At 47.0% G+C, this 23933-nt stretch overlaps 1 protein-coding gene across 1 annotated transcript in view; it reads right to left on the bottom strand.

Annotated features, from left to right (window-relative positions):
* ADAMTS9 (ADAM metallopeptidase with thrombospondin type 1 motif, 9) overlaps nucleotides 1-23933 on the bottom strand; it is a 110260-nt gene that overhangs the window by 40597 nt on the left and 45730 nt on the right. Inside the window, exons 8-21 of the mRNA XM_009997039.1 lie at nucleotides 22657-22803; nucleotides 21442-21583; nucleotides 21117-21221; nucleotides 16330-16475; nucleotides 8487-8668; nucleotides 8229-8365; nucleotides 7537-7654; nucleotides 7176-7271; nucleotides 4259-4425; nucleotides 4020-4149; nucleotides 3757-3883; nucleotides 2511-2721; nucleotides 1249-1413; nucleotides 6-109 (exon numbers count right to left, since the gene is read on the bottom strand). Coding sequence (XP_009995341.1) covers nucleotides 6-109; nucleotides 1249-1413; nucleotides 2511-2721; nucleotides 3757-3883; nucleotides 4020-4149; nucleotides 4259-4425; nucleotides 7176-7271; nucleotides 7537-7654; nucleotides 8229-8365; nucleotides 8487-8668; nucleotides 16330-16475; nucleotides 21117-21221; nucleotides 21442-21583; nucleotides 22657-22803 — 1977 coding nt within the window. The remainder of the gene's footprint in view (nucleotides 1-5; nucleotides 110-1248; nucleotides 1414-2510; nucleotides 2722-3756; nucleotides 3884-4019; nucleotides 4150-4258; nucleotides 4426-7175; nucleotides 7272-7536; nucleotides 7655-8228; nucleotides 8366-8486; nucleotides 8669-16329; nucleotides 16476-21116; nucleotides 21222-21441; nucleotides 21584-22656; nucleotides 22804-23933) is intronic.

The following is a 23933-nucleotide window of genomic DNA, read 5'->3' on the forward strand; positions in this document are numbered from 1 at the left end:
CCGACTCCGGCTTCGTTTCAGGATCACAGAACCTGTCGTTTAACCGATCTTCTCCAAACTGGCACCAGGTCTGGCGGTGCTTGTGCCCCTTCCCGCAGGTGACCAGGCACTGTCAGGAGGAAAGCACAGGCTCAGGCAGTGCCAGGATATGCTGCCAGCCCCAGAGCTGGAAAACAAACCTGGAGACCCACTTCAAACTGCAAACCACTGCTTAAAAACTGGTGCTGAGAGGCGGCTGTTTAGCTAATGACCACGTGTGTTGGGAAACACGTGAGGGTCTTCCAACAAGATGGGACTGCTGTTGGGAACTGGTGCAGAGCAGAGGCTGGAGCATGGAGATTGCAGCCAGGCTGGGACCCTTTTGCAGGGACAAACGGAGATCACGAAGGCTTTTCACTTCCAGCAGCTGTGAGATACAAGGCAAAGCCACAGTACTGCTCGATGGGGCTTTAGTTGTGTGCAATGAGGTGCCAAAGGCTTGCAAAAAACTTGCTCAGCTCTGAGAGCGTGCAACGAGGGTCTCAGCTCCCATGGGCTGCAAGAGCATCTGCATGAGCCCTGGCATGACTTGGGCTGCCAGAAGCTCAATCCAGAAGACAGATATTTTGCAGAGAACGATCCCTCTTCCTACCTAATTGCTTTCAATATTTGCTCAAAGAACATGGTCCACAGAAACGAGAGCTATTTGGCCATGAAGGAGTCAAGCAATCTTTGAAGACTGTTCTCTGACATCCCCAGTCCTGCTGCAGGGAAATGCTTATCAAGACATGGTTTTGTGGAATTGCAAAGGACACCAGCAGCACTAGAACAGGTAACAGTAATAAGCGACAGGGAGAGGGCTAAACAAGCTGCGAGTAGGGTGAAATCCTGCCCTCCAGTGACAGCCAGAGCTGTCAGGGCTTGTGAGGACAATCTCAAGGGAAAATGAGGGCAGAAGGTATTTTTCTTCCAAAGCTGTAGAAGAACACTGGAAAAACTGCGGAGGAATTACTGCAGGACTGGAGAGGAATTAACCCCCTGTAGCTTTGCAGGGAGGGAAACAGCCATGTGGCCAGTGATAAGACCAGTGACTTTGCTCCTGTCTCAAACCTCCTTGTGCACAGGCAAGAGGCTCTTCTGCAGGAGGCAGGGTGCTCCCACACCCCAAGGCACAAACAAAACAAGGATAGGGCTATCTCCCTGCAGGCACTAGCCCCTTGGGATGGAGGACCAGCAGGGTGAGCACGTACCCCAGTGACCAGGACCTACCTCAGACCAGTCGCCAGTTTTCCACTGGGGGCACAAGAAGTCACTGCATCGTTGCACTGTCAGCTTCTCCTGCTGACTGCACTTGCTGTCGTCCAGGACATCATTGTAGGTGTTCACACACATGGCTCGTCGCCGCCGTGTGCCCCCTCCGCAGCTCTTGGAGCACTGGGAAGGATAGACGTGGAGTCAATACTTTCTGCCACTACAGGCTGAGAGCCCATTTATTTCCTTTTACTCCCGTGCAGTCCGAACTGTGAAGAGACTGCAGAAGACCTCTAGAAGAACAATTTGTACTTTAAGTAACAGGCTGTTAGTTTATATATTCCTTTAATAAAATCCTATCCTGTTAGGCTTAGTAAAATCTGGAGGCAATGAGCTTCACAAATTCATTTTGGGTTATAACCCCATTATTACTTTTATAAGTGTTGCCTTTCAGTTTTCTCAAATTGCTGTTCCTTATTCTCATTTTAAGAGATATTAATTCTCTCTAACCAGCCTGCCCCTCTTTGGTTTGCCTTGCTTGGGAAGTCCCAGGCTTATTATTCCAGCCAGTTCTAGGTTTGCATTCAGGGATATTTTTGGCTATGGAAAAATACATTGCTAAAAAAGTGTAAAGGTAACAATTTTCAGAAGTCCTCCACTGAAGGTAACATGTCCTCCTTTTTCCTGCCAGCAGGACTGTCTGTGATGGTAGAAGAGTGCCAGCAAGGTTTAGTATAATAAGGAAAGACCACCTCACTCCCTACACCTCCCTGAAAGGAGGCTGTAACCAAGTGGGGTGGGTCTCTTCTTGCAAGTAACAAGCAACACTACAAGATAAAATGGCCTCAAGTTGCACCAAGAAAGGTTTAGATTGGATATTAGGAACAATTTCTTCACTGAAGGGGTTGTCAGGCACTGAAACAGACTATTCAGGGAAATGTTTGAGTCACCATCTGTGGAGGTATTTAAAAGCTGTTTAGATGTGGTGCTGAGGGACATGGTTTAGTTGTGGACTTGGCAGTGCTGGGTTAACAGTCGGACTTAATAATCTTAAGGGTCTCTTCCAACCAAACCAATTCTGATTCTATGCTTAAAAGTATAAATTAATCACATCAGAAAATAAGAACTACCAGGCTGATTTGTTCTACAGTGTCCTCCAGAAAAAGCAACAGAAGCAGGATCACTGTGGCCAACTTCTATGCGCTGTATGCAGCCTGAACAGCCTGACAGCCCCGTGCAAGGAGGAGACAGTGTCTGTTGTGCTGCTGAGCACCCCATACCTCAGTCCAGGCCGAGTACCTCCACCCGCCCACGTTGCAGTCCCCAGTGCACTTCTCCCTGGTGCTCGGCTTGGGCTGGCTGCTGCAGAAGCGGTCGTCGACCTTCTCCGTCTTCCCCTCCGTCCTGCTGTACTTGGAGCAGAAGATCTCCAGGGTGCGGTAGCCCAGCCCACACTGGGCTGTGCACTCACTCTTCCTTGCAATGTGCCACCTGAGCCAGGGAAAGCAAATGTCAGCTCTCATGCAGCAAAACCCCACGATTTCATGTGAAGGCACCTGCCTTGGAAAGGATCAGAAGAGGCAGAAGGAGCTGTGGGACTCTGAACATAACATGCCCTCAAGGACCCCCCCACCTAAGGATACCCCTGCTTTATATCAGCTCTGGCAAGAGATGCTGGATGCAAGGCCTGACCTAGGGAGATGTCAGAGACTCTGGGGTAAAAGCAGGAGCTGGGGTGACTCTCGGAGAAGATGGCAGTGATGTCTGCAGTGGGTTCTGGAGACGGCCTGGCTTGTTGCAAGCCCCACTCCTAAGCCGAGAGAGCAAACTTCATCACAGCTAGGAGAAGAATAAGATCAAGGGGATTTGGAGTCAATAGCTCCTGAATGGTGTGAGCCCTCACATCCCTGAGTGCTTTTCAAACTCCTGCATTTGCCCAGCTCAAGTTTCCAACCTGTTGCAATGGCAACAGCTGTTACCGAGACAACCCGGCCTCCAGCCCCAATCCCCTGGGAAACACAACCATCTGAATTGCTTCACCAGCAGCCGTTTAATGCCACCATATTTAAGCTCCAGAAAGGAAAACAGCTTGGTTTTTTTTTTAGAGGAAAATGGGTTGTAATGACTTAGGCCGTGCTCCATCCATTCCAGCTCACCAGGAGTTGGTCTGGGGACAGTCCCAAAACCTGCTCTACACTTAAGCCCATTCTTCAGTTCAAGCACGTGGCGATAAATCCAAGCTCTAGTTGTTACACTTTTACCTTTAGCATATGTTCTTCCCTCTTTGTAGGCTGTTAGTAGGATGGTGCTGAACCTTTCTGATCCAGGCAGATGTGAATTTCAGGCACAGGGGGGTTTTTCAACATTAGGTGAATTTTTTTTAATGGTTAGTAATGGCTAATCCTTTTATTTTTTAAAATCTAATACAGGCTGGTGAGAAAAGGAATTACGGTGAGAAGTGAAAGGAAAGGGGAATGAACAATACATATATGATGTAATGTATACACATGGCTGAGCAGAGTGCACCTTAATTCACATTCTGTGCCACAAGGCTCAGTGATGGGGTCAGGCTGGGGAATTCGATCGCATCGCTGGTCTGACACCGTGAGCTGATCCGACTCTCTCGTACACACGGGTTTCCTTCTGCGCTCCCCTAGGCAGGAAAACAAGCCAGAGATGCTGTGAATCACACAGGGCAGCGATCAAATCACTATATACCTCTCGAAAAGAATCTTGCAATGAATCCAGGACAAAACCATGTCTTCTTTAAAGCCCTCCCAAGCACCCACCTTGGCAGAGCTTGCTGCAGGGCTGCCACGGGCCGTACGCGTTCCAGTAAAACTGCTGCGGTTTGTCCTCAATGGGGATATTAAAAGTGTAACGCACATCGGGGTTGTACAAATTGCCCACTGATAAAACCTGAGGGGGGAAAAAAAGATGAAGCAGAGTGAACCAACAGACGTCGTTGCCCACTGCTTTCAGTCCAATAATGCTGGGCAGACTTTGCCACACACAACGTGTACTTCACCTGAAGCGTTATTTCTTGCTCAATCCGATCTGTAGAATTAATCCTTTCAACAGTATTATCCGATCCGCTGTATTCGATCACAGCATTCCCAACTTTGATTTCCCTTTTAAACATACTGACGACAAAGTCTCCATTTAATATAAAGTCTCCATGACTGTTAGATAAGGCTGCATAGGTGCAAAAAACAAGAACTAAAGACGCAGAATTAACTCATACGTACATAATAACGTGGGTCATGTGCTCTCAGGGCTCCGCTTCATTGGGGTGGGAGGAAGAGCCCACTGGCACTCTCAAACAGAAAGGATGTAAAGAGAGCAGCAGAGCTCTTACAGACATTGTGCCTTCTCCTTTTTTCCACTGGAGAGCCTCATTAAAATGAAGGCTGAATGCCTGAAGCTGTTGCTAAATAGTTCACCCATAGCCCAGGCAGAGAGGTGCCCAAAAGGCACTGCCATACTGGTTGCTCCATGCAGCACACACTCTGTATCCCCTCAGATACCACAGAAATCACCCTCCCCAAATCTTCTTGTTACCCATGCAGGTAAGAGTGGCTTCCCTGTTGTTTCCAGGTGTGTTCTTAGGGTAAATGCATGTAGCCTAATTGCCCAAACATCATTTTCTAGTAGATAATTACAGGGAGTTTGGTCAGTATCTCCCCCTCTCCCCTCCTCCCCCCTGTACTTTTTATTATTCCAAATCTTAAGGTATGTGAAAGCACTGGAGGCTTAAAGCCTAAATGCTTTATAAAAGGAATGGTTTCCTGAAAACAGCAGTCTGCTGCACAACTTCACACTAATGCGATTATGTAGCTAATTTCCTAAGTTAGTTTCCCCACCATTTCACCCATCATAGCTACATTACTACAAAGCCTCTGTACTGAAAAATCTAAACTTAACACCAAAACACCAAAGGGAAGGTTTTTACACCAAACGAGGAGAGATAATGAAGCAAAACAGTGCTTGGTAGCAAACAGACATAGATGGAGAAAAACTCACAAAGCAGACGCTATACTCGATCAAATTCCACACTTCAGAGGCTTTAATGTCATTAGGCAGTAGTAAAACTCATTAAAAGATTCCTTCCCGTTTACTGTATCTCCTACAACAGTAGGTACATGTCTTGAACTTGATGACAACATCAAATTCCTCCTAAATTGTTAAGCAACTGCAAGGTTCATGGTACTGAGGGCCCAAGATTTCACACTCAGTGAGCTGCAAAATAAGCGGACACATGCACACTTCTCATTTGCTTCTAGTCAGGCCTAATGTGAAGAGATAATTTCCCAGCAATATTAAAGCAACATTAAAGAAGACTTTACTTCATTGCTTCCCAAGAAGATTAAAGGCCCTCCAAGAAGAGATGAGAAGTTCTTTGGGGCTCCTTCTGGGGTGAGCCATTTGAAATACGTACAACACAAGGAGGATTGTTTGTCTAGAAAAGATGAATAATGAAATGCATCTCCCTCCCCTAGGATGGAAACCTATCACACCTCAGCCAGGTTTTCTTGGTATTGAGGTGCATTCATGGTGCACCAACCTGCTTCACTGCTGCAATGTGCGGAAAGGATGCGAGGAGGCTGGAAGCGGGCGGCCGCGTGCACGCAGGGACAGCCAGCCTTGCATGACCCCAGGCTGGGAATGAGGACAGGGAAGACTCTCTCAGCTTTTTGCCTGAATGAAGGGTCCAGCTACATGGATGGCATCTCAGAGCGACTGCCAAAGCTGTCAGTACTATTTCCCTTTGGTGCACAATAGTTGCCTCTACTTGTTCTGAAGCGAGTTCCTTTACCTTCAATGGGCTTCGGAACCACCAGCCTAGTCCCATTTTTAACATTCCCAATTACAGTGAGCACTTGGGCTAAGCCCCATATTTTGCAAAAAACACTCAACAGGTTGGGGATTCTATGAGATGAAGTGCCCTGCTCAGGGATGTAAATAAGGGACCCCAGGCAGTGCCAAGCACAGGGCATGCAGATGAGGGAACAGAGCCAGAGAGCACAGTCTCCCTGGGACCACACAGGGCTATAGCCTGACTTCCTGCTCCATCAGCAGCCTGAACAGACCCCAAGGGACACAAACAGGGCTACAGGACAAAACCAGCCTTCCACTGGCAGGTGTAACAACAGTCATAATATGTGGTTGTGTTACCTCCACAACTGAACCCCAGCAGAGCTCAGTATGAGGTGAGTTACTGGTCAACATGGTTAAAAATAAACACATGGCCATGATAAAAGCATATGTGCCTGCAGCAGGCTGGTCTAACACAGCACCACGAGCATTTTCATCTGGCTCTAGAGACATACCCACAGACTGGAGAAAACTGTGACTATGAATATCCAGCAGCCAAAGGCCAAGGTATTGATAGGTTTAAATCAAATAAACAACTTTGGCGCAGGGTATTTCATTACAGCTACATATCACTGTTGGGCAGGGACAAGAAGGGCTCAGTCTAAGTGAAACCAGAATCATTATTGTCAGAGGAACAGAAAATAAATTCTGTTTAGATTTGTTTGTACACACATCTTTCAGAGTATGGCAAATTTACTCTCCAGCCAAGGCACAGTGACAGCAGAGATGTATTAAGTTGCAGTGCAAGGACTCCAGGAGAACTGAGAAGCCTGTTTGGTTCCCAGCTTTGTGCCTCAGCTTCCACCTACAGCCCAGGCTCAACAGTCCCTCCCAGCCCCAGAGACACTCTCAGGAGATACTGTAATCTGTCAGCTTCCCAAACTTTGCAGCATGAACAAAAGGAGGTGAGAGAAGACTGAATGTTTGGTAGATACGTGAGCTAAGTTCTAGCAAACAAAACATGTCCCTTCAATAAATTCTTCCTCCTCCCCAGAGAGCAGTCAGTAGATGTATCACCACAACCAGGCACTGAAGCAGAGTTCTGGAGTAAAACAAGGACTGCAACTCACCCAGGTAGTTGTCATCCTCTGGTTTCCCTGAGTAGCTGTGCTGACGCACATCAATATTCGTAGCACCAGCTGGGATGCGGACCACAATGTTATAGCCTAGAAAAGATTTAACAGAAATTCAAGGCTATTACACTGACATTTCTTTTGCTTTTTAACAGGAGGAAGGGAAATGAGCAAAATTACCTCACATTACACAAGCCAATACTTTTCATTTAGGGATAGCATAAATAGTTATAAAATGGAAGATGCAGTAGCTAGAAGGATTTTCTGTTTTATATCAGTGTTTGTGCGGATTAAGTGTGGTAACGGCTTTTATAGACTCACATTTTTCTCTATAAAGTTTTTAGCAACAGATTCTTACCATAATGGACCGTGTTAAATGTGCCCGCAACAGTTTTGCATGAAGAATTATCCCCACCACAAACACCACATTTATCTCTTCTTGCTTTTGAATTCAGCACATGATCACATCCAGCTTGCTGTAAGGGGGAAATTGAGAAAACTAGATTGAGCAAATACAGACCAGAGCAGCATTTACAAACCCCCCAATTAAGGCACACAAAAGCTCTGTATGCAGAAGGCTGCCATGAGACAAATTGTTTTGCTTCCCCACATTTTTCTGCTGATGTACAGTGTGGCCATCCCACACTATTTTCAAACAAAAGGCTTTTTTATAAAGCTAGAAGCACAAGTGCCATTTGCACCGGGCGATGCCTTCGCTAGACAAAAACCTGTTGCAATGTTGTTCCCACAGAGGAGAGTGTGAAAAATAATTGTGAATGGAAATGTAAAGTGCCCTGGGAGTCTGACTGGGAAAAACCAGAGCAGAGCACAGGAGGAAGCATCATTTGGATTTAGTCTTGGGCCTCCATGGCCCTCGGTAACTTAGATGTACAGACATCCTCCCCGCAGGGCTGTTCTGCACATCCACAGGTTGCCACAGGCAGCCCCTGAGCAACGAGAACACGCCAACAACCCGGTGGTGCAGAAGTGCCACCCTGCCACGCTGAAACTGCAAAAGCACCCTCGCCGAAGAGAAGGGGAAGCAATTACCCGGCAAAGGCCCTGCACGCAGATGTCATTGGTGTCGGGGCCGCAGGGCGTCCCGTCGATGACGCGGTCCCGCAGCTGGTAATAGGCCGTGTTTCCCGCCACGCGGCAGAACAGCTTGCACCGGTCCTTCATCAGGACTGGGGACGGGAGGGGGGGAAACCAGAAGCACTGTTATCCAAACACCGTCGTCCCCAGGGTGACGACGCAGGGGGCAGGACTGGCATCTCCCCTATCCCACTCCTCCCCGCCGCCACTTACTGCCGCTGTACTTGGGAACCCAGCGCACGTTGGTGGGCAGCCCGTTGATGTTGAAGTGCTTCCCGTCGAAGTCGGCACACTGCTCATCCCGGAAGTCCTTCTTCAGCTTCGAGCACGGCTCGGTGTTGCAGGATTTAAACTTCATGCGACGCCCCACGCAGTATTTCCCCCCGTTCTTAGGCCTGCAGAGACAGGATCCAAATGCAGCTCTGGAACCCGTTCAGCACAGTCAGGATTTAAAACACAGCTCTGTCTTTAACTAACATCCCGTGCTGACAGCAGGAAAGATTATGCAGGTGTCTAATAAAAATGACCACATACGTGATGCTAAAAAGAGAGGAAAAAGGGAATATTTCCTCTCCAATGAATGCAGTGGTAGTGGGAAGCTGGAGAGGAAAAGCAACATCTTCCTCCCTGATGGGATATAGTTTGACACTAAGGGTTCCCATATGGGACCATCCACCATCAATTCTATGGATTTAGCGGCTTAAGAGTTTCCATTTGATCTTCTGGGTTGCACATAACTACAAATCACAGCAGAAAGGAGAAGGGGCTTCCCTGCAGAGGCTGAAAGGCCAGGCAGCCCTTAGTCCTTCACGTCTTCTAGCCCTAAATGGTGGCAAGGAGACTTTTAAACAACTTTATCACCACATACTCCAGACAGCACCAAAGACAACCAATACCTTACCCCTGTTTTATAAGATGATGACTCTGGTATAAAACTGGGGAGAGTGGTATCATTCAAGTCACATAAAAGCCAGTGGATAATAAGTCTAAGAGAAATTCTCATGTTGAATTTCTCAAACTCCCAGATTCTGGGCTGCAGTCATAACTCTATTTCTGTACTTGCATGCAGACAGAGCCTTTGCCAGGTAACAACTCATGTCAGGGACTGAGAAAGCCTCTCCCACCCCAACTACTGTCAGCAGCCATGTGGGAGCTGCACGTGGATGGCATCAGAGGAGCCCAGCAGAAGGCACTTTTCTGGTGAGGACTCATTTTCAGCTATGGCAATGCTGAGAGGAAAGTACCCCTGGGATACAAGCTAGTCTATTCACTGTCTGCTCAACAGACAGTTCTTCTAGGAACTCTGCTAAGATTCCATCTGCCCGTTGATGTGCAGCCCTCTATGTATATAATAAATTGTAATAATAAAATAGAAAAGGATTCAGAGTGCTTTAAATGTTAAAAAAAAACCCTCACAGTCTCTGCTGCTCTCTCCTGAAGCTTCAAATGAAATTGGGTGGGCATGGTGGAGGCTTCTCCAAGCTACCACCAATAATATGCATAATAATAACTGCAGTACCACCCAGGCAGCTTTGGTTTTCTTTGATGCTACAGAGATGCAATCTGGATGAATTGCTGGCAGGGTCAACTTGGGCAAAACTGTGATTATCTAAAAGGGAAAAATTAAACCAACTAGGACGTGCAATGAAGATAACATTCATCTAAGCCCTCAGCATGGGAAAGCCTTCACCAGCTGAGGTTGGTCCCAGCCTCTCCCTTTAACAGACTGTCTCAGAGGAGTCAGTGGAGGGCAAGAGCACCCTGAGCAGCCAGAGCTGCCGTGCTCTGACAGCTGTGTTGGGGCACGTGTACAGAGGCAGAGTGTGGCTCCTGAAGCTCAAGGTGATGTTTGTGCCCAACTCCAGCCTCTGCTCCAAAGTAGTCACTAAATCTACATCTTCTAGCCAACTTCTGAACAGAACAAGCATCTGCACAAGCAAGAAGCACAGATCAGAAAAGTGACTTGCCAGGCACTGAAGTCCTGGCACTTACAGCTCCTGCCTTTCTGGGCTTTTCTTCAGGATCAGCTCTGCCTCAGACCAGCTGCCCATTGGTGCCTCAGGGAAGCTGGCCAAACACATCTTCCCATTGAAACTCCTTGGGAGGGAAACCAGCTTGCACACTCGGAGACCCTCGAAAATGTAAATCAATGAGTGATAAACGGGAACTACCTCTGCCCTTAGCATGGAGATGCCCACTGTCAGCTCTCCATCCTGCAAGGACCCAGCATCTCCAGATGCAGAGACAGAAACCCCCTACACATGTAGGAGGGTCTTTACACAGCGAGTCAAGCAGCTCCTGCAGCTGAACACAACTTAGCACCTCTTGAAGTACAGGCACATCCACCAACTACAAAGCCCAGCAGTGCTTGTTCCCCCACAACTAGCAATTCTTCACTCTTAATGTTTGAAAACTATTTCTGACTCAAGTAGGAAAGCTCCTGTGAAATAAATATGGGGATGATGGCATAGAGCAGCTTGCACTTCCTAAAAGATTACCTGCAAAGCAGGAAAGGACAGGGAGGCTTCTCACTGCCCCATCAGCACCACACTACAGATGTTCAGGGGTCTGGCAGGAGGAGCTGCCACTGGCAGCAGCTGTGGGTGAGATGCAGAGCACCACCGCATGGGATTTTTCCTGCCAGCATCCTCTTCTGGTTGAGATGTGCACTGCTTTAAATGTTCATCATCCTGGTGCATCATCTGATTGCAGCCTAAGCAAGCAGCAGTGCTAAAAAGCCCAAGCAACCACACAGCACCCGATGCAGATTTCAGTTTACAGACTGATTTCCCACCAATTCATAGTGGAGCAAAACCAGTCTAACCCTGGTTTCTACCAATTTAGTTTATTCTCCACCTTGGCATGACAAGTAATTTGGTTTAATTTAACTGAGCACACTTGGGACCACTCCAGAATGGACTTTTCATCCCTTGCAGGCACCACAATGATTTCCAGGGACTTCCCACCACTGGAGCCCGTCCCACAGACTATTCCCAAGCAGGCATATTATCTACCTCCAGCTACAAAGGGACCCCTCGACCATCTCACAACACAGCACATGGGGAAACTTCCCAGCTGTGGCAGTAGCACACTCCAGACACTGGTGAGCCTGGGTCATTCAGGGGAAGTTAACAGGATTCACCATCTTCACTTTGAAAGCATCTACACAAGAGGACTATTGCAGTTTGATAAAAGCTCTAAATTATGCAAACCTCTGATAGGGCTTTTTTTTTTTTTTAAATAAATAAATTTTAAAAATTGCAATTACAGTTTTTTTTTATGTCAACCACATGGCTTCCAATTTAAATCAATGTAATAAAAATGAGACTTTTAATATTAAGTTAGTTAAGGAGAACACACAGGATTTGCTTTAAGGGTAGGTCTAACGACATCCGAAGATCCCAAGCTACTGTGCAGTTTCCTTTTCTCTAGACATGACCAGTGAGATGGAGATAACATTGAACACATGGACACACTGCCAACTGGAGGATGCTAAAACTTGCCATCATGTTGCAAACTGTCATCTTTGTAACTGTGGCAGTAAATCCCCCCGCAGCCAGCGTCCAGGCCTGAATCACACTCTCACTTCTGACATTTCAAAATGGTCCCAAACCACCCTGACAGTTTTAGGGTGTTTTTGAACCCAAACTGCTTTTCAGAGAGTCTGAGTAAACAGAAAGAGCTAACCCTGAAAAGTAAGTCTGTCTGATATAACATTGATTTTCAGTGTCACAAAGGAATATGGGATACTTGGCACTACCTCCTATTTTTATGGATAACCATCAATGATGTAGCACACAGGCAGAAGGGATGCAGTGCATGCAGAGAAACCTCCTCAGTCTCTCTCCATTCTCCTTCTCTCTGGATCCTTTATGTGAACTAATGGCCAGTGTGAACCTGCTTTCAACCCAGCCTAATTCCCCTCACGAGCTCCCACGCACACCCTGGCTTTGCTGTGTTCCTCCCAGCATGTCAGACACCCTCAGGACACAGCAGAGATGCCTGGAGAACAGTGGGGTCTTTTCCTCACTCCCACCCTGGCAGGTCTCAAATGTACAATGCCAGCTGCCATCACTAACCCTGAAGGTTTTCCCTGGACACAGCTCCCAGCAGCCCAGGAGTACCACATCCAGGCTCTTCTCCAAGAGTTGGCTTTTTTTTATTTTTTGGGGGAGAAGGGAGCTTTCCTTGGGCTGCCGCAGCAGAAGGACCCTGAAGACCAGGTGTGGGGGATGTGTGTTCACCTGCACACCTGTCCATGTGCCTGTGCTCATGCAGTGACTGCAGAGCTATCTGGGAAGCTCCAGCACACACAGAGCAGGCTGAAATCTTCTCTGCAGAATCCTGGGAAGCCCTGAGACTGGGAATTGGTACCTGTGCTGCCAGTGACCAGCCCAGTTACCTATGGATGTGTTTACATGTCAGCTCAGACAGCATCAGGATCAGGTGGATACTTTTGCGGCAGACTGAAAACTCAGAGGTGATCTGACTCGCACCCAGAGATAACATTCCCCCATCCAGAAAGCCATTCCTGAGCACAGGGCTCCTGGCATTGACATCTTATGAAATATGCCTGTTCCCCATCATTCTGCAGCTCTGTCTTGCTTTGAAAACCAGGGCTTGCACTGCAGACCCTCTACGTGACGTGCTGCAGCAATGGGCTTTGTCTGTACCAGCCAGCCTGGAATTCCCAAGTGGGCAATCTTGGTGGGAAGGATCTGGCTAATACATTCCTTCGGTGTATGTCAAAACACAGTCTTGCTGCCATTTCAGAGGCTTACAGCTTCCTGCAGCCCTGCAAGATACTCATCCATGTAGGTGTCAGAGCACATTGCCAGCAGAAGCAGGAGCTGCAGCCTTATTTTCTGTACCAGGGCAGGGAGGGGTTCATTTGCAGTGCCACAATATTTTACTGGCATGCAAGATACCAGCCCAGTTCTTCATGCACACACAAAAAAATAATTAAAAAAATCTTAAATAAGCTAAACCATCTTTTATATTCAAAGTCATAATGAGAACTATTTCAGGTGTTACTGAAGGTATCTGGAATGGCTTTGCCGCCTTCTACAACAGAGAAGAAACAGAGACTAGACCTATTCTGTATATTTTCAAAGTAATTTGAAAACTGGGAGAGGCAGAAGAGTACTCAGCAGTGTCTCATCCACTTGCATCATCTCAGCAGCTCCACAATAACGGGGATGCAGATGGTGAGAGAGCCTGCCATGATGTGAAATGGGGAGCACAAGCAACAGAGTTGGTGTAACGCTCTGTGGATGGTGCCAGGTCAGAAGATCCCCATAGAGACAGCATGAGGGGTTGGAGAAGAGGTCAGTGCCAGCTACACAGCCCACAAAAAAGGGGCCTGGAAAAGAACCACTATTAATGATAAGCACAGGGGACTTCACAGGCAGCTCAGTGCCTAGTGTATTTGGGTGCTTGGCTGCTATATTTTGCAAAACCCAGGCCAAAGCAAAACACCTCACGAAACACCAAGACACAAAACACAAGCTGTAAGAGAAAAGGAATTTCAAATCCTTTGGCTATCCTTTAGGATAAAGGAGATTTTCTATCACAAGAAGCAATCAGGGCTGAACAGATACCTCTCCAGAAGATGGGAATACTTGTCACTGGCAGAATCCAAAGGCTCAGCAGCAGAGCTATTTTTGCATGTGGAAACATATTTTAGTTTTGTGTCTCCATGGCTACTGTAAGGCCATATGGCATGTGCTGACTCAGCACAGCAAGACGAGAACTCCTTTGCACTTTGTGTTTCTCTGCATCATTTTAATTAACGTGCTGGTGTCTGATTTCCTCAGCCTCAACCTTCCCCTTCTCTTTCAACACTCGCCCAGCTGTGCTGAGCCAGCCCCTGCTGTCACTTCACCACTGGTGCTGCAGGTACAAGCTCTCCCTTCTCCCGTTATCACTGATGAAACTGTCACTGCCACATCACTGCAGACAATTTCCTAGGCAATAAGCTGTCAACACCAATAACAAGAAAGTGGAACAAGCCTGCTCAAGCCTTTTCACATCCCTTAGTCCAACCAGCTCTGCAGACCCCTCTCTCCTTGTCTCAGTCCCAAATGAGAGCCTGGAAAGCATGCTGCCCACTCCTGGGCAGAAAGAAGGCAGTTAACCACAAACCAGCACAGTTCACAATTCATGTAAACATGTTTTCATACCAGTTGCTCAACCTTTTACTAATACTTTGCTGGCCACGCGTTCATAGAATCACAGAATGGTTCAGGTTGGAAGGGACCTTAAAGATCATCAGGTTCCAACCTTGTTATGAGCAGGGACACCTCCCACCAGACCAGGCTGCACAAGCCTCATCCAACCTGGCCTTGAACACCTCCAGGGATGGGGCAGCAACAACCTCCCTGGGCAACCTATTCCAGTGCCTCACTGCCCTCTGGGTGAAGAACTTCTTTCTGATGTCTAACCTAAATCTCCCCTCTTTCAGCTTAAAACCATTGCCCCTTATCCTGTCAATGCCCCCTCTGGTGAAAAGCCCTCCCCCAGCTTTCCTATGGCCCCTCCATGTACTGGAAGGCCTCCCTAGAGCCTTCTCTTCTCCAGCCTCAACTGTCTCATCCAGTCTCCATAGCAGAGGTGCTCCAGGCCTTTGATCATTTTTGTGGCCCTTCTCTGGACCCTCTCCATCTCTCTCATCTCCTTGAAGCCCACAGCAAAGTTCCCTGCCATGTCAGCGGGTGCAGAATTTTGCATTCCAACATTTTGGAATGCCACTTTTTAATGGGGCACAGATTTCTGCTGAGCTTTGGCTGGTCTGTACCAGCTGCCATGTAACTGTGTAAAGGATCCACTGCAAAAGCTGCCAGAAGCTGCAAAACCAGCCAAAGCAGTAAAATGTCTGAAAACTGTATGAAAGAACTGGCCTGCAGGAACAGCTGCAAAAGCAGCCAAAGCTGGGTAACATGGTAAAAAATGGATAGAAACATGGCTCCTTCCTTACTGCCTCCTTTCTGATCCACAGTTTTGGAGGAGGAAAAACACCTTTGGCAGTGGAACCAATTCACACACCCAGCTGTGCCTTCCCCAGGAAAACTGGAGGCAAGAAACCAACATTAGGCATTAGCTTTTTCCTTCTTCCATTGCATTGATCCCTTTCTAACGCACTTTGACCCACAAACCAAACCTGCAACCAGCTCCTCCTGGGCTCCTCTGCTGCCTCATCCACAACAGGCAAAACATACAAAGGGCTGGAGACAGGCCAATGGGGGGGGGGAATTTCAGAATCAGAATCACAGAATCCCAGGGGTTGGAACGGACCTGGAAAGATCCTCCAGCCCAATACCCCTGCCAGAACAGGGGCACCCAGAGCACATCACACAGGAACGTGTCCAGGGGGGTTGGAATGTCTCCAGAGAAGGAGACTCCACAGCCTCTCTGGGCAGCCTGGCCCAGGGCTCTGTCACTCTCACAGCAAAGAAGTTCTTCCTAAGATTCACACGGAACCTCCTGTGCTCCAGTTTGCACCCACTGCCCCTTGTCCTATCACTGGACATCACTGAGCAAAGCCTGGCTCTGGCCTCCTGACACTCACCCTTTACATATTTGCGACCATTGATGAGGTCACCCCTCAGTCTCCTCCAAGCTCAAGAGACCCAGCTCCCTCAGCCTTTCCTCATAAGGGAGATGTTCCACTCCCCTCAGCATCTCTGTGGCTCTGCCCTGGACTCTTTCAAGCAGTTCCCTGTCCTTCTGGAACTGAGGGGCCCAGAACTGGACACAATATTCCAGATGTGGCCCCACCAAGGCAGAACAGAGGGGGAGGAGAACCTCCCTTGACCTACCAACCATCCCCTTTCTAACCCACCCCAGGATCCATTGGCCTTCTTGGCCACAAGGGCACATTGCTGGCTCATGGGCATCCTCCTGTCCACCAGGACCCCCAGGTCCCTTTCTCCTACACTGCTCTCCAGCAGGTCAGCCCCCAACCTGGACTGGTACCTGGGGGTACTGGTACATTTCAGTCCGTTTAGGCAACCCAGCCTCTTTCCCCCACCCCCCGGGGCTGCCCCTCCACACTCACTCAGGCCGGTTGCACTCCCGTAGCGCCGTCTTGATGCCACCGCCGCAGGTCCTCGAGCAGCTCCCAAAAGGGCTCCAGGTCCCCCAGGCTCCATCTGTCACCGGTGCCTCCCGCTCCTTGGGCACACACATCCCAAACCGGCAGTGCTGTGCACGGAGAGAGATGGGAAAGGTGGGTTTGCCTTGCTTTTCCACACGGCCAGGCTGGATGCTGAGACTCAACGCTTACTGGTTCTCAACCGCTCACAAAATGCAGCAAAGATTTGGCAATCAAATAAAATTCAACTTTATTTGTCTGTCACCCCCATATTTTTTTCCCTCCCTTCACCCCCAAAGCGGAGAAGAGAAGGCAAGATGTAGAGTCCGTGGGAGTGGTTTATGGGAAGACTGAGGACAACAGCAACCAGCAAATATTCCCTGTTTACTGGTGCCAAACAGCACAGCAACACTGGCTTTTCAAAAAGCTGCTTATCTGATTTCCTGGAGAGCAGCAGGAACTGCCTGGTGTCAGGGGAGGAGACAGACAGTAGGGAGAACACAAGGGAGAAGAATTCAAACCTCACCACAGCTGTACAAAGCCTCAGAACAGAAGAGGGAAAGGAAACTTCCAAAACCAAAGGGCAAATAAAACAGAAAAATTAATTCCTCGAACCAAAGCTGCTGGTTGTTGGTTTTTTTTTCACTCAGACATAACATGGGATTTGCCAAGGCCTGGCCTACATTTTAGTTTTCCAGCAATAACTCTTGTTTTCTTTTGTTTGGAAAACTGGTTTAAATTATCTTGGCAAGCCCCCATCCTCCATTTTTATCATATAAATGGTGTCCCTTTGGGGTATGTCTGCTAGTTTGACTACACAGACTGCTGGAGAGAGGAGATCCAGGGAAGAATCACCTTCTGATTGCACCAGATCAGACAGAAAAGCACCCCTAAGACCCATGAGAGTGGGGTTTCCCTCTCATCAAATGGTGCTTGCTAAAGCAGGTTTAAACCCAGAGACGTGCTCATTATGCTGGCAAATACCTAAATCTTTCCAATTACAGCAAGCCCAAACATTGCTGATTGCTCACAAATTAGAATAGGTTACAGACCTAAAGAAGAAAACAGGTAGAGCATCATTAAAATATTCCCCTGCAATATTTGTTGGCACCAGATGCTGTTCGGGCAGGGGAAACAAACACCTGACAATCTTTATGGCAAAAGGGTTTGGTTTACTGATGTGTTATGTTTTTCCAGTCCTTCCACTAACAGTGGGACAAGGTTTTATCAAGACACACCATGAGCTCATTCCCCCCCTTTTCTAGACACCCTTATGAAGCACCTTAGAGAGAGTTACCCAGGAAATCAGAACAAAACCAAGCTATCAGGAGAGTTGTGCATCCAGCATGTAGGACCCTGGCTCTACGACACATTTAGCACCCTTTGCCCATGAAGGCCAGCTTGTCACATTGGTCTGCTGATGAAAAAAGCTGATCTTGGGTGTGTTTGCCTATGGGCAAGGTTTGCAGGACAGCTGAACAACTTGTAGCTTGGGACTAAAGTGATGTTTGCTCAGAGGTGAGCATGGTCTGTAGCTACAGCGTGCCCTGGATTTACTTTCATCTGACTATTTGATACCCCAGACAGAAACTGGATGAAAAATACCTGCTACAGTAAAAGACAGGAATAAAAGAAGCTGAAATGCCTGCTTTTTAGCTGCAGGACAAAGCCTTATGATGCACAACTCCTCCTGGCATTTAGAGGGCAGAAAAACTGCCGGATGGGGACTCCTGAGCCAGTCCTGTACCAAGAGGTCCTGACAGCTATCAGCAACATACAAAAACACAAGACACCAATCCAGCAGAGTGTTGTCCTGGTAGAGAACTTCTCTCAGCACTGTTGATGCTCACAGCTAAATATATAACCACAGTCATGCTTGGCACCACTGACCCAGGGAAGATGACTGAATAGCTAACTAGTGAATGTACACAGCTAACAGACCGTGACATGACCTATACGTCTCCCATCCGATGGTTGAGAATTAACTAGGAAATCACCTACATCCCTTGATTTTATTAAAAATCAGGGGGTTGGAGTTGATGGTAAATCAAAGGGTGGCAGGGGGGAGGAAGAAAGAGCAGCAGCTGTTTTAAATAAACACCCAGATTATCCTATGGAAACGCAATGGTGTTGCTTGGAACGGCGCTGTGAATAGTCTGGCTATGCAACCTTCGTGCCTTTTATATTTTAAAAATAATTTCTAAGTTGAATTACAACATCAGAGCCAAAAAGCCTGCCAGGGTTCTCTTTCCTATGAGCTTACAGATCAGAGAGTGAAGAGAATAAAAGAGTTTTTGTCTGGAGCAGGCTCAAAATAAGTTAGGCTCAAAATAAGTTAGGCTCACAGTCACCCAGGAGAGCAATGACAGGGACGGGAGACACTACAACAGACTTTCCTTTCCTTTATCTTCCCACTGAAGTCCCAGTTAATTCACCAAATCCAGCTCCCATCCTTGGGCTGACTTTGGCTGAATAGATTAGCAGGGGGCAGACAAGTGCTGTGAAGCTTCATGCATGCATAACATACGTGCTACCTGCTGCCATACGGCAGGAGACAGAAATGATCGCTGTTTGTCTCCTCTTGTCTTACCATTCTTTAAACAACCCTGAAAACCACAAGAGACAGAGGCCCAAGTTTATGACCCCCTTTACTTTCTTGCAGTGATTTATTTCCACCTGACAATGCACTGCTGCTGTGAAACACTGTAAAACATCACGACTGGTGCTCACCCAGCAAAGGCCAAATCTTGGGCTGGGTTTATTTTAGCAAGATCAAATTCAGTGTCCTCACATGCAAAATATGCATAAGCTAATAGTCCTTTGTTGGTTTAGTGTCCTTGATTTAAAAATAAATTTAGAGCCTGGTTAAATCTACATCCCTATATTTTTTCTTAGCTATTCAGGCTCCCTCATTTCCAAAGATATCTCTGAAAAAACCAGCATGGTATTTTCTCCATCTGCCAACCCATATATCACAGGCTTGAAACATGCAGACTTGAGGCATTAGTCAGCAAGCACCAGTCTGATTGAGCTCCTGGCCACAGCAGAGTACCAAAATAGTGATTTATTCCAATGAAAAGCACTCCAGACTTGCACCTCAGCACTTTTTAAGTCCAAATAAACACTGAGGAGGATAAAGTTTATGATGATCCAAACCTTAAACTTAAATTAGACCAACACACAATACAAGAACTACTCCATAAAGCCTTTCTGGGAGAATACATTCTAATGCCTGAACACCAGCAGTCTGCATTAGCTTTTCTTAAGAGCCCATCTGCTCTCAGCTGAGAAGCTCAGGTCACACTTGTCTAATTTGTCTAAACTTGTCAAATTGTCTAAATTTGTGGACTGCAATGTTTTTGCTTACACAGTCTCTAGTAAGAGCCATGCAGCTGGAGCTGGGCTCTTGGCTGATGCAGGGCAACTCTAAGGAGGTGCTAAAGCTGCTCAATTGCAGTTGTTTGCACAAAACTCTGGTCATATCCAAGGGTAACAGCAGGTTTGTTGGAACAAAATTGCAGTCCAGAGTTTTGGAATTTCAAAAGTAGAGTGATTTCTGAGCCTCCAGTGGTGAGCAGACCCAAGCTCACCAACCAAGAGGCTGAAGACACACAGACTCCTCATATGCCTAAACTTTATCCCAAGTCTCAAAAAGGGGGGGACTTTACATAAAAACACTAACTGCTGGTGCACCACTGACTCCAAGGAGTAGCACAGGAATAGGATTTCCAACTAGACCTCTACTGCATTCTCAACAATAAAAACAAATGTGTTGATGGCATTTTTCCCTAAGAAAGGGAGGCAAATCACACCCACTGTCTTGGAGGAAATCAGTCAAGTGTCATTGAACAACTAACTTTGCAGATACATGCAACAGAAGATTAATTACCAAGGAAATCCATAGCCTGTATGGAAAATTATATCTAAAACAGCATTGATATATTTTTATTTGAACATATTTGAAAGACTATGAAAGAAAGGATTGACTCTTTCTCATGAAAACTGTAACTATTGATCACTAATAGCCAGAAAAGCAATTTTTAAAGCTACAGATTGTAGAGAAACACCTCACTTGTTCTTTTTACTAGACCCAGATGGAAAATATTTTTGTTCAGACACAAAAATGATGAAAATTAGTTAGCACTTTTCTTCCAAAGCTTCAGTATGTCAATAAAAGAAAAATCCTCTCTGTTATTTTTCTCTAGATCTGGACGACTAAAAACTAAATACTTATTCTAGAAACCACAATACTAGCTGGAAACTAATATTGCACATGGAAATGGGAAGTTTCTATGAATTACTGCCAAAACTGTTCCATAAAGAAAATGTCAACCAGTTCTGTATTTTAGTCTAAAGTTGTCAAGATGAGAAGCCAGTTGGCAAAGTTCACGTTACACAAAATTACTAATTGCTCACATCACATAGGAAGTTTCTAATAAAAGCCTAGGGGAGCTTTGCAAAAGTTTTGCTCAAGAGTTCACTCAGGGGCAGTAATTTAAAAAGATAAGCACTCCAGAAGGAATACCTGCTTTAAGCAATGTTATGCCAAGAAATCTACTTTAATCACATTATCTGGGGTAGAGTTAACCCGTGCATACCAAGCTTGAAATGCCCAGAGCTGCTGTGGGCTTCCACCCTTGTGGTCAGCAGCTCTGCCCCATGGGACTGGGGATGGATGATTTGGACTAAGAAGGTCAGCCTGAGCCCTGGGAAACATAACCACGAGGCATGAACCACTGGGTATTACAGACCTTCCCAGGCTCACATTCTGTCCCATCAGCCCAAGGTGTGTGTTGGGTACGACATCCCTTGTGGGCACCATCGATGTTGATACACCAAAGCCGCCGACACTGCATCTGCTTAAGTTATTGAGGAGATAAAAAACATGAAAGAAATATTAACCACGTGTCTCACCAGACAGATGCTCCTCTATGAAATCATCCCCCTAGGATTTATCATTAACTCACAAGCCTGACAATAATTTGACAGCTCGTGAGCCTCCCGTTCATCCAACCCCAGGAGGCCTTATTTTGCTCTGGCAACACCAGGAAAACCCAGGTGTGGAATTGCACTTACCATATACGGGCACACTTGAGATCCTGGTCCAAAAATTAACTCACATTGTTTGTTGACATCATAAATCAGCCCCGGGAGCTGCTGAGGCAACGTGTAAGTTCTTGATGAAGGTTCATCAAGCAAACACTCACCATAACCAGTGCTGTAACACAAAACAGAAACGTGGGGTTAAGCAGGAGGTGATGAGCCTTTGGTGTTTATCTCAGCCAGCCTTAAGGCAGCTGTGCCCCACATCTGCCACATTAAACAAGCACTACAGCACCTACTGCAGACCCAAGCACAGGATCTTGCTTTAAAAATCACCACCATCCCTGGGTTAACGACTGTCAGCTACCCTGACAAAAACACTTCTGAGCATGCACAACTTGCATTTAGTTCCTGAGCAAGCACTGGTACATATTTAGAAAGGAAAGAATTGATTAGCAGATGCACCACCCAAGAGACCAAGCTCCTGGATTTGCCAGGACACCACTGTGGGTCTCGTTCTGCTCCTCCAACACAAGATGTGGGAAGGCATCACAGCAAAACAGGTGATTACAGGGCATCAAACTGATCCTTGGGCTCCTGGAAGTGTTTTCCCCACCATGGACTAGTGCCAAGGCTTTATCTTGACCTGTGGAGCAGAAAGGCAGATTCAATCTGCTTCCTAAAACACAGCTCCGTATCTGCACCACAGGGCTTGGAAAACTCACTCTTCAGGTTTGAGGAGAAGAACACACATTCCTTAAAAGCAATATCCATGGGGGAAGACTTATTCTTCCCCATAGAGAGGCTGGTCCTTGCCAGCTTATCACGAGGCTGAACTGGCAGGGAGGGGATGCCAGGGCTGCATTCCTCTTTATCTTGACCTGTGGAGCAGAAAGGCAGATTCAATCTGCTTCCTAAAACACAGCTCCGTATCTGCACCACAGGGCTTGGAAAACTCACTCTTCAGGTTTGAGGAGAAGAACACACATTCCTTAAAAGCAATATCCATGGGGGAAGACTTATTCTTCCCCATAGAGAGGCTGGTCCTTGCCAGCTTATCACGAGGCTGAACTGGCAGGGACCGGATGCCAGGGCTGCATTCCTGGTCTGTGTAAAGGATGCATGTGTGCACAAATCCCTCTGATTTCCTCCAAATGCTGCATGCTAGGATTTCAGGTTACCTGATGAACCCCATGGCATGCATGCACATGTGAAAACAGCCTAACACATGCATATGCAAGGCCTTACTCCAGAAATTCAGTGATGTATTTCCTACTGCATTTTGACCACATCCAGGGATTGGTGTAGAAGTTCAGTGTTGGTGCCATGACATGCTGTTGATTTTTGCCTCCATCTTCTTTGCATTTATGATTGTCATCGTGTGGCATGTTAAAACTAAGAGAAACACAGCAACAAAAAACAGTCAGTTAAGTGTCAAGGATTTAGTATAGCAAAAGTAACAGTGTGAACTAAATGTAAAAAAACCCAAGAATTTTTCCTAGATATGCTCCTGACAGATATTACAGAATAAAAGTATTAATATGCACATATTCATAAGTGTCAGCAAGCATGAGTTCCTTGCTCTTGTCTGCAAAAAGCTACACAGCACCCCAGGAAGCTCTGCACACCCTCACTGCACATATTTAGCCAGACAAATCCTGCAGGGAACCTGGAGTAAAATGAAATTTCAGCCACAGTTTCCTTTTCAGCCGATGGTTGCGATCCTGCAGGCAGGCTGGAGCCCAGCCCCACCTTTGGGAAAATGGCAGGTTCACTGGAATGGAGCCAAAGAGCCAAGTTTCTCAAGGAAATTCATAACTTGAGCCCACGGGTGCCCGAAGTCCCTCGTGTAGATTGGGTAGCACCCTACGTCAGGTGCCAAACGTCTTCTAATGTTGTTGAATGCCTCGGGCCAGGCTGATCCTTCCTGCTGTTGCCTAAATAGGGCAGCGCTGGGGACAGACTTGGCTTCCAAGCTTTCTGTGGTAGGTTTACAAAATGCCATCAAGCATCAATCTCAGCAGAAACCCAGGGGAAGGCTGCAGCACATGACACGCTGAAGAATGCGGCAAACACGCTAACGGGGACAGAAGGGCTTAAAGGCCTTTGCTGTTTGAAGTGGAGAAGGGGAAATGACCCGGTGTGATCCTGCCTCCGAAGGCTGGGGAGTTTATATCCCATTAAGATTACCTCCAATGAACCACCTTTATGCTCTGCTCCCTGTAAAAGAGCAAAGAGGCATTTCCTGCTCGGGAGAGCCTCTAACCCCTCCAGCAGCTCTGGGGCAGCATCAGTGAAGGAATTAGCTACAGGTTAGGTGTGGGGAAGGCCAAACCTTTGGGGACATGCTGTTGGGAAAGCTTGTTTAAACAGACACTACTGGGGTTAAAAAGAGACTGTCTCAGCCAGCAATTGGAGCAGAAAAAGGCAGTTGGAAACAAGGAGAGATCTGTTCCTAGGTACTCATCTGTTCCACACCTACAGAGCTGTGCTGGAAACCAGGCATGAGGTGGTTTGGGACTGAA

The sequence above is a fragment of the Chaetura pelagica genome, unplaced genomic scaffold (assembly GCF_000747805.2).
Source record: "Chaetura pelagica isolate M959 unplaced genomic scaffold, ChaPel_1.0 scaffold364, whole genome shotgun sequence".
Lineage (NCBI taxonomy): Eukaryota > Metazoa > Chordata > Aves > Apodiformes > Apodidae > Chaetura > Chaetura pelagica.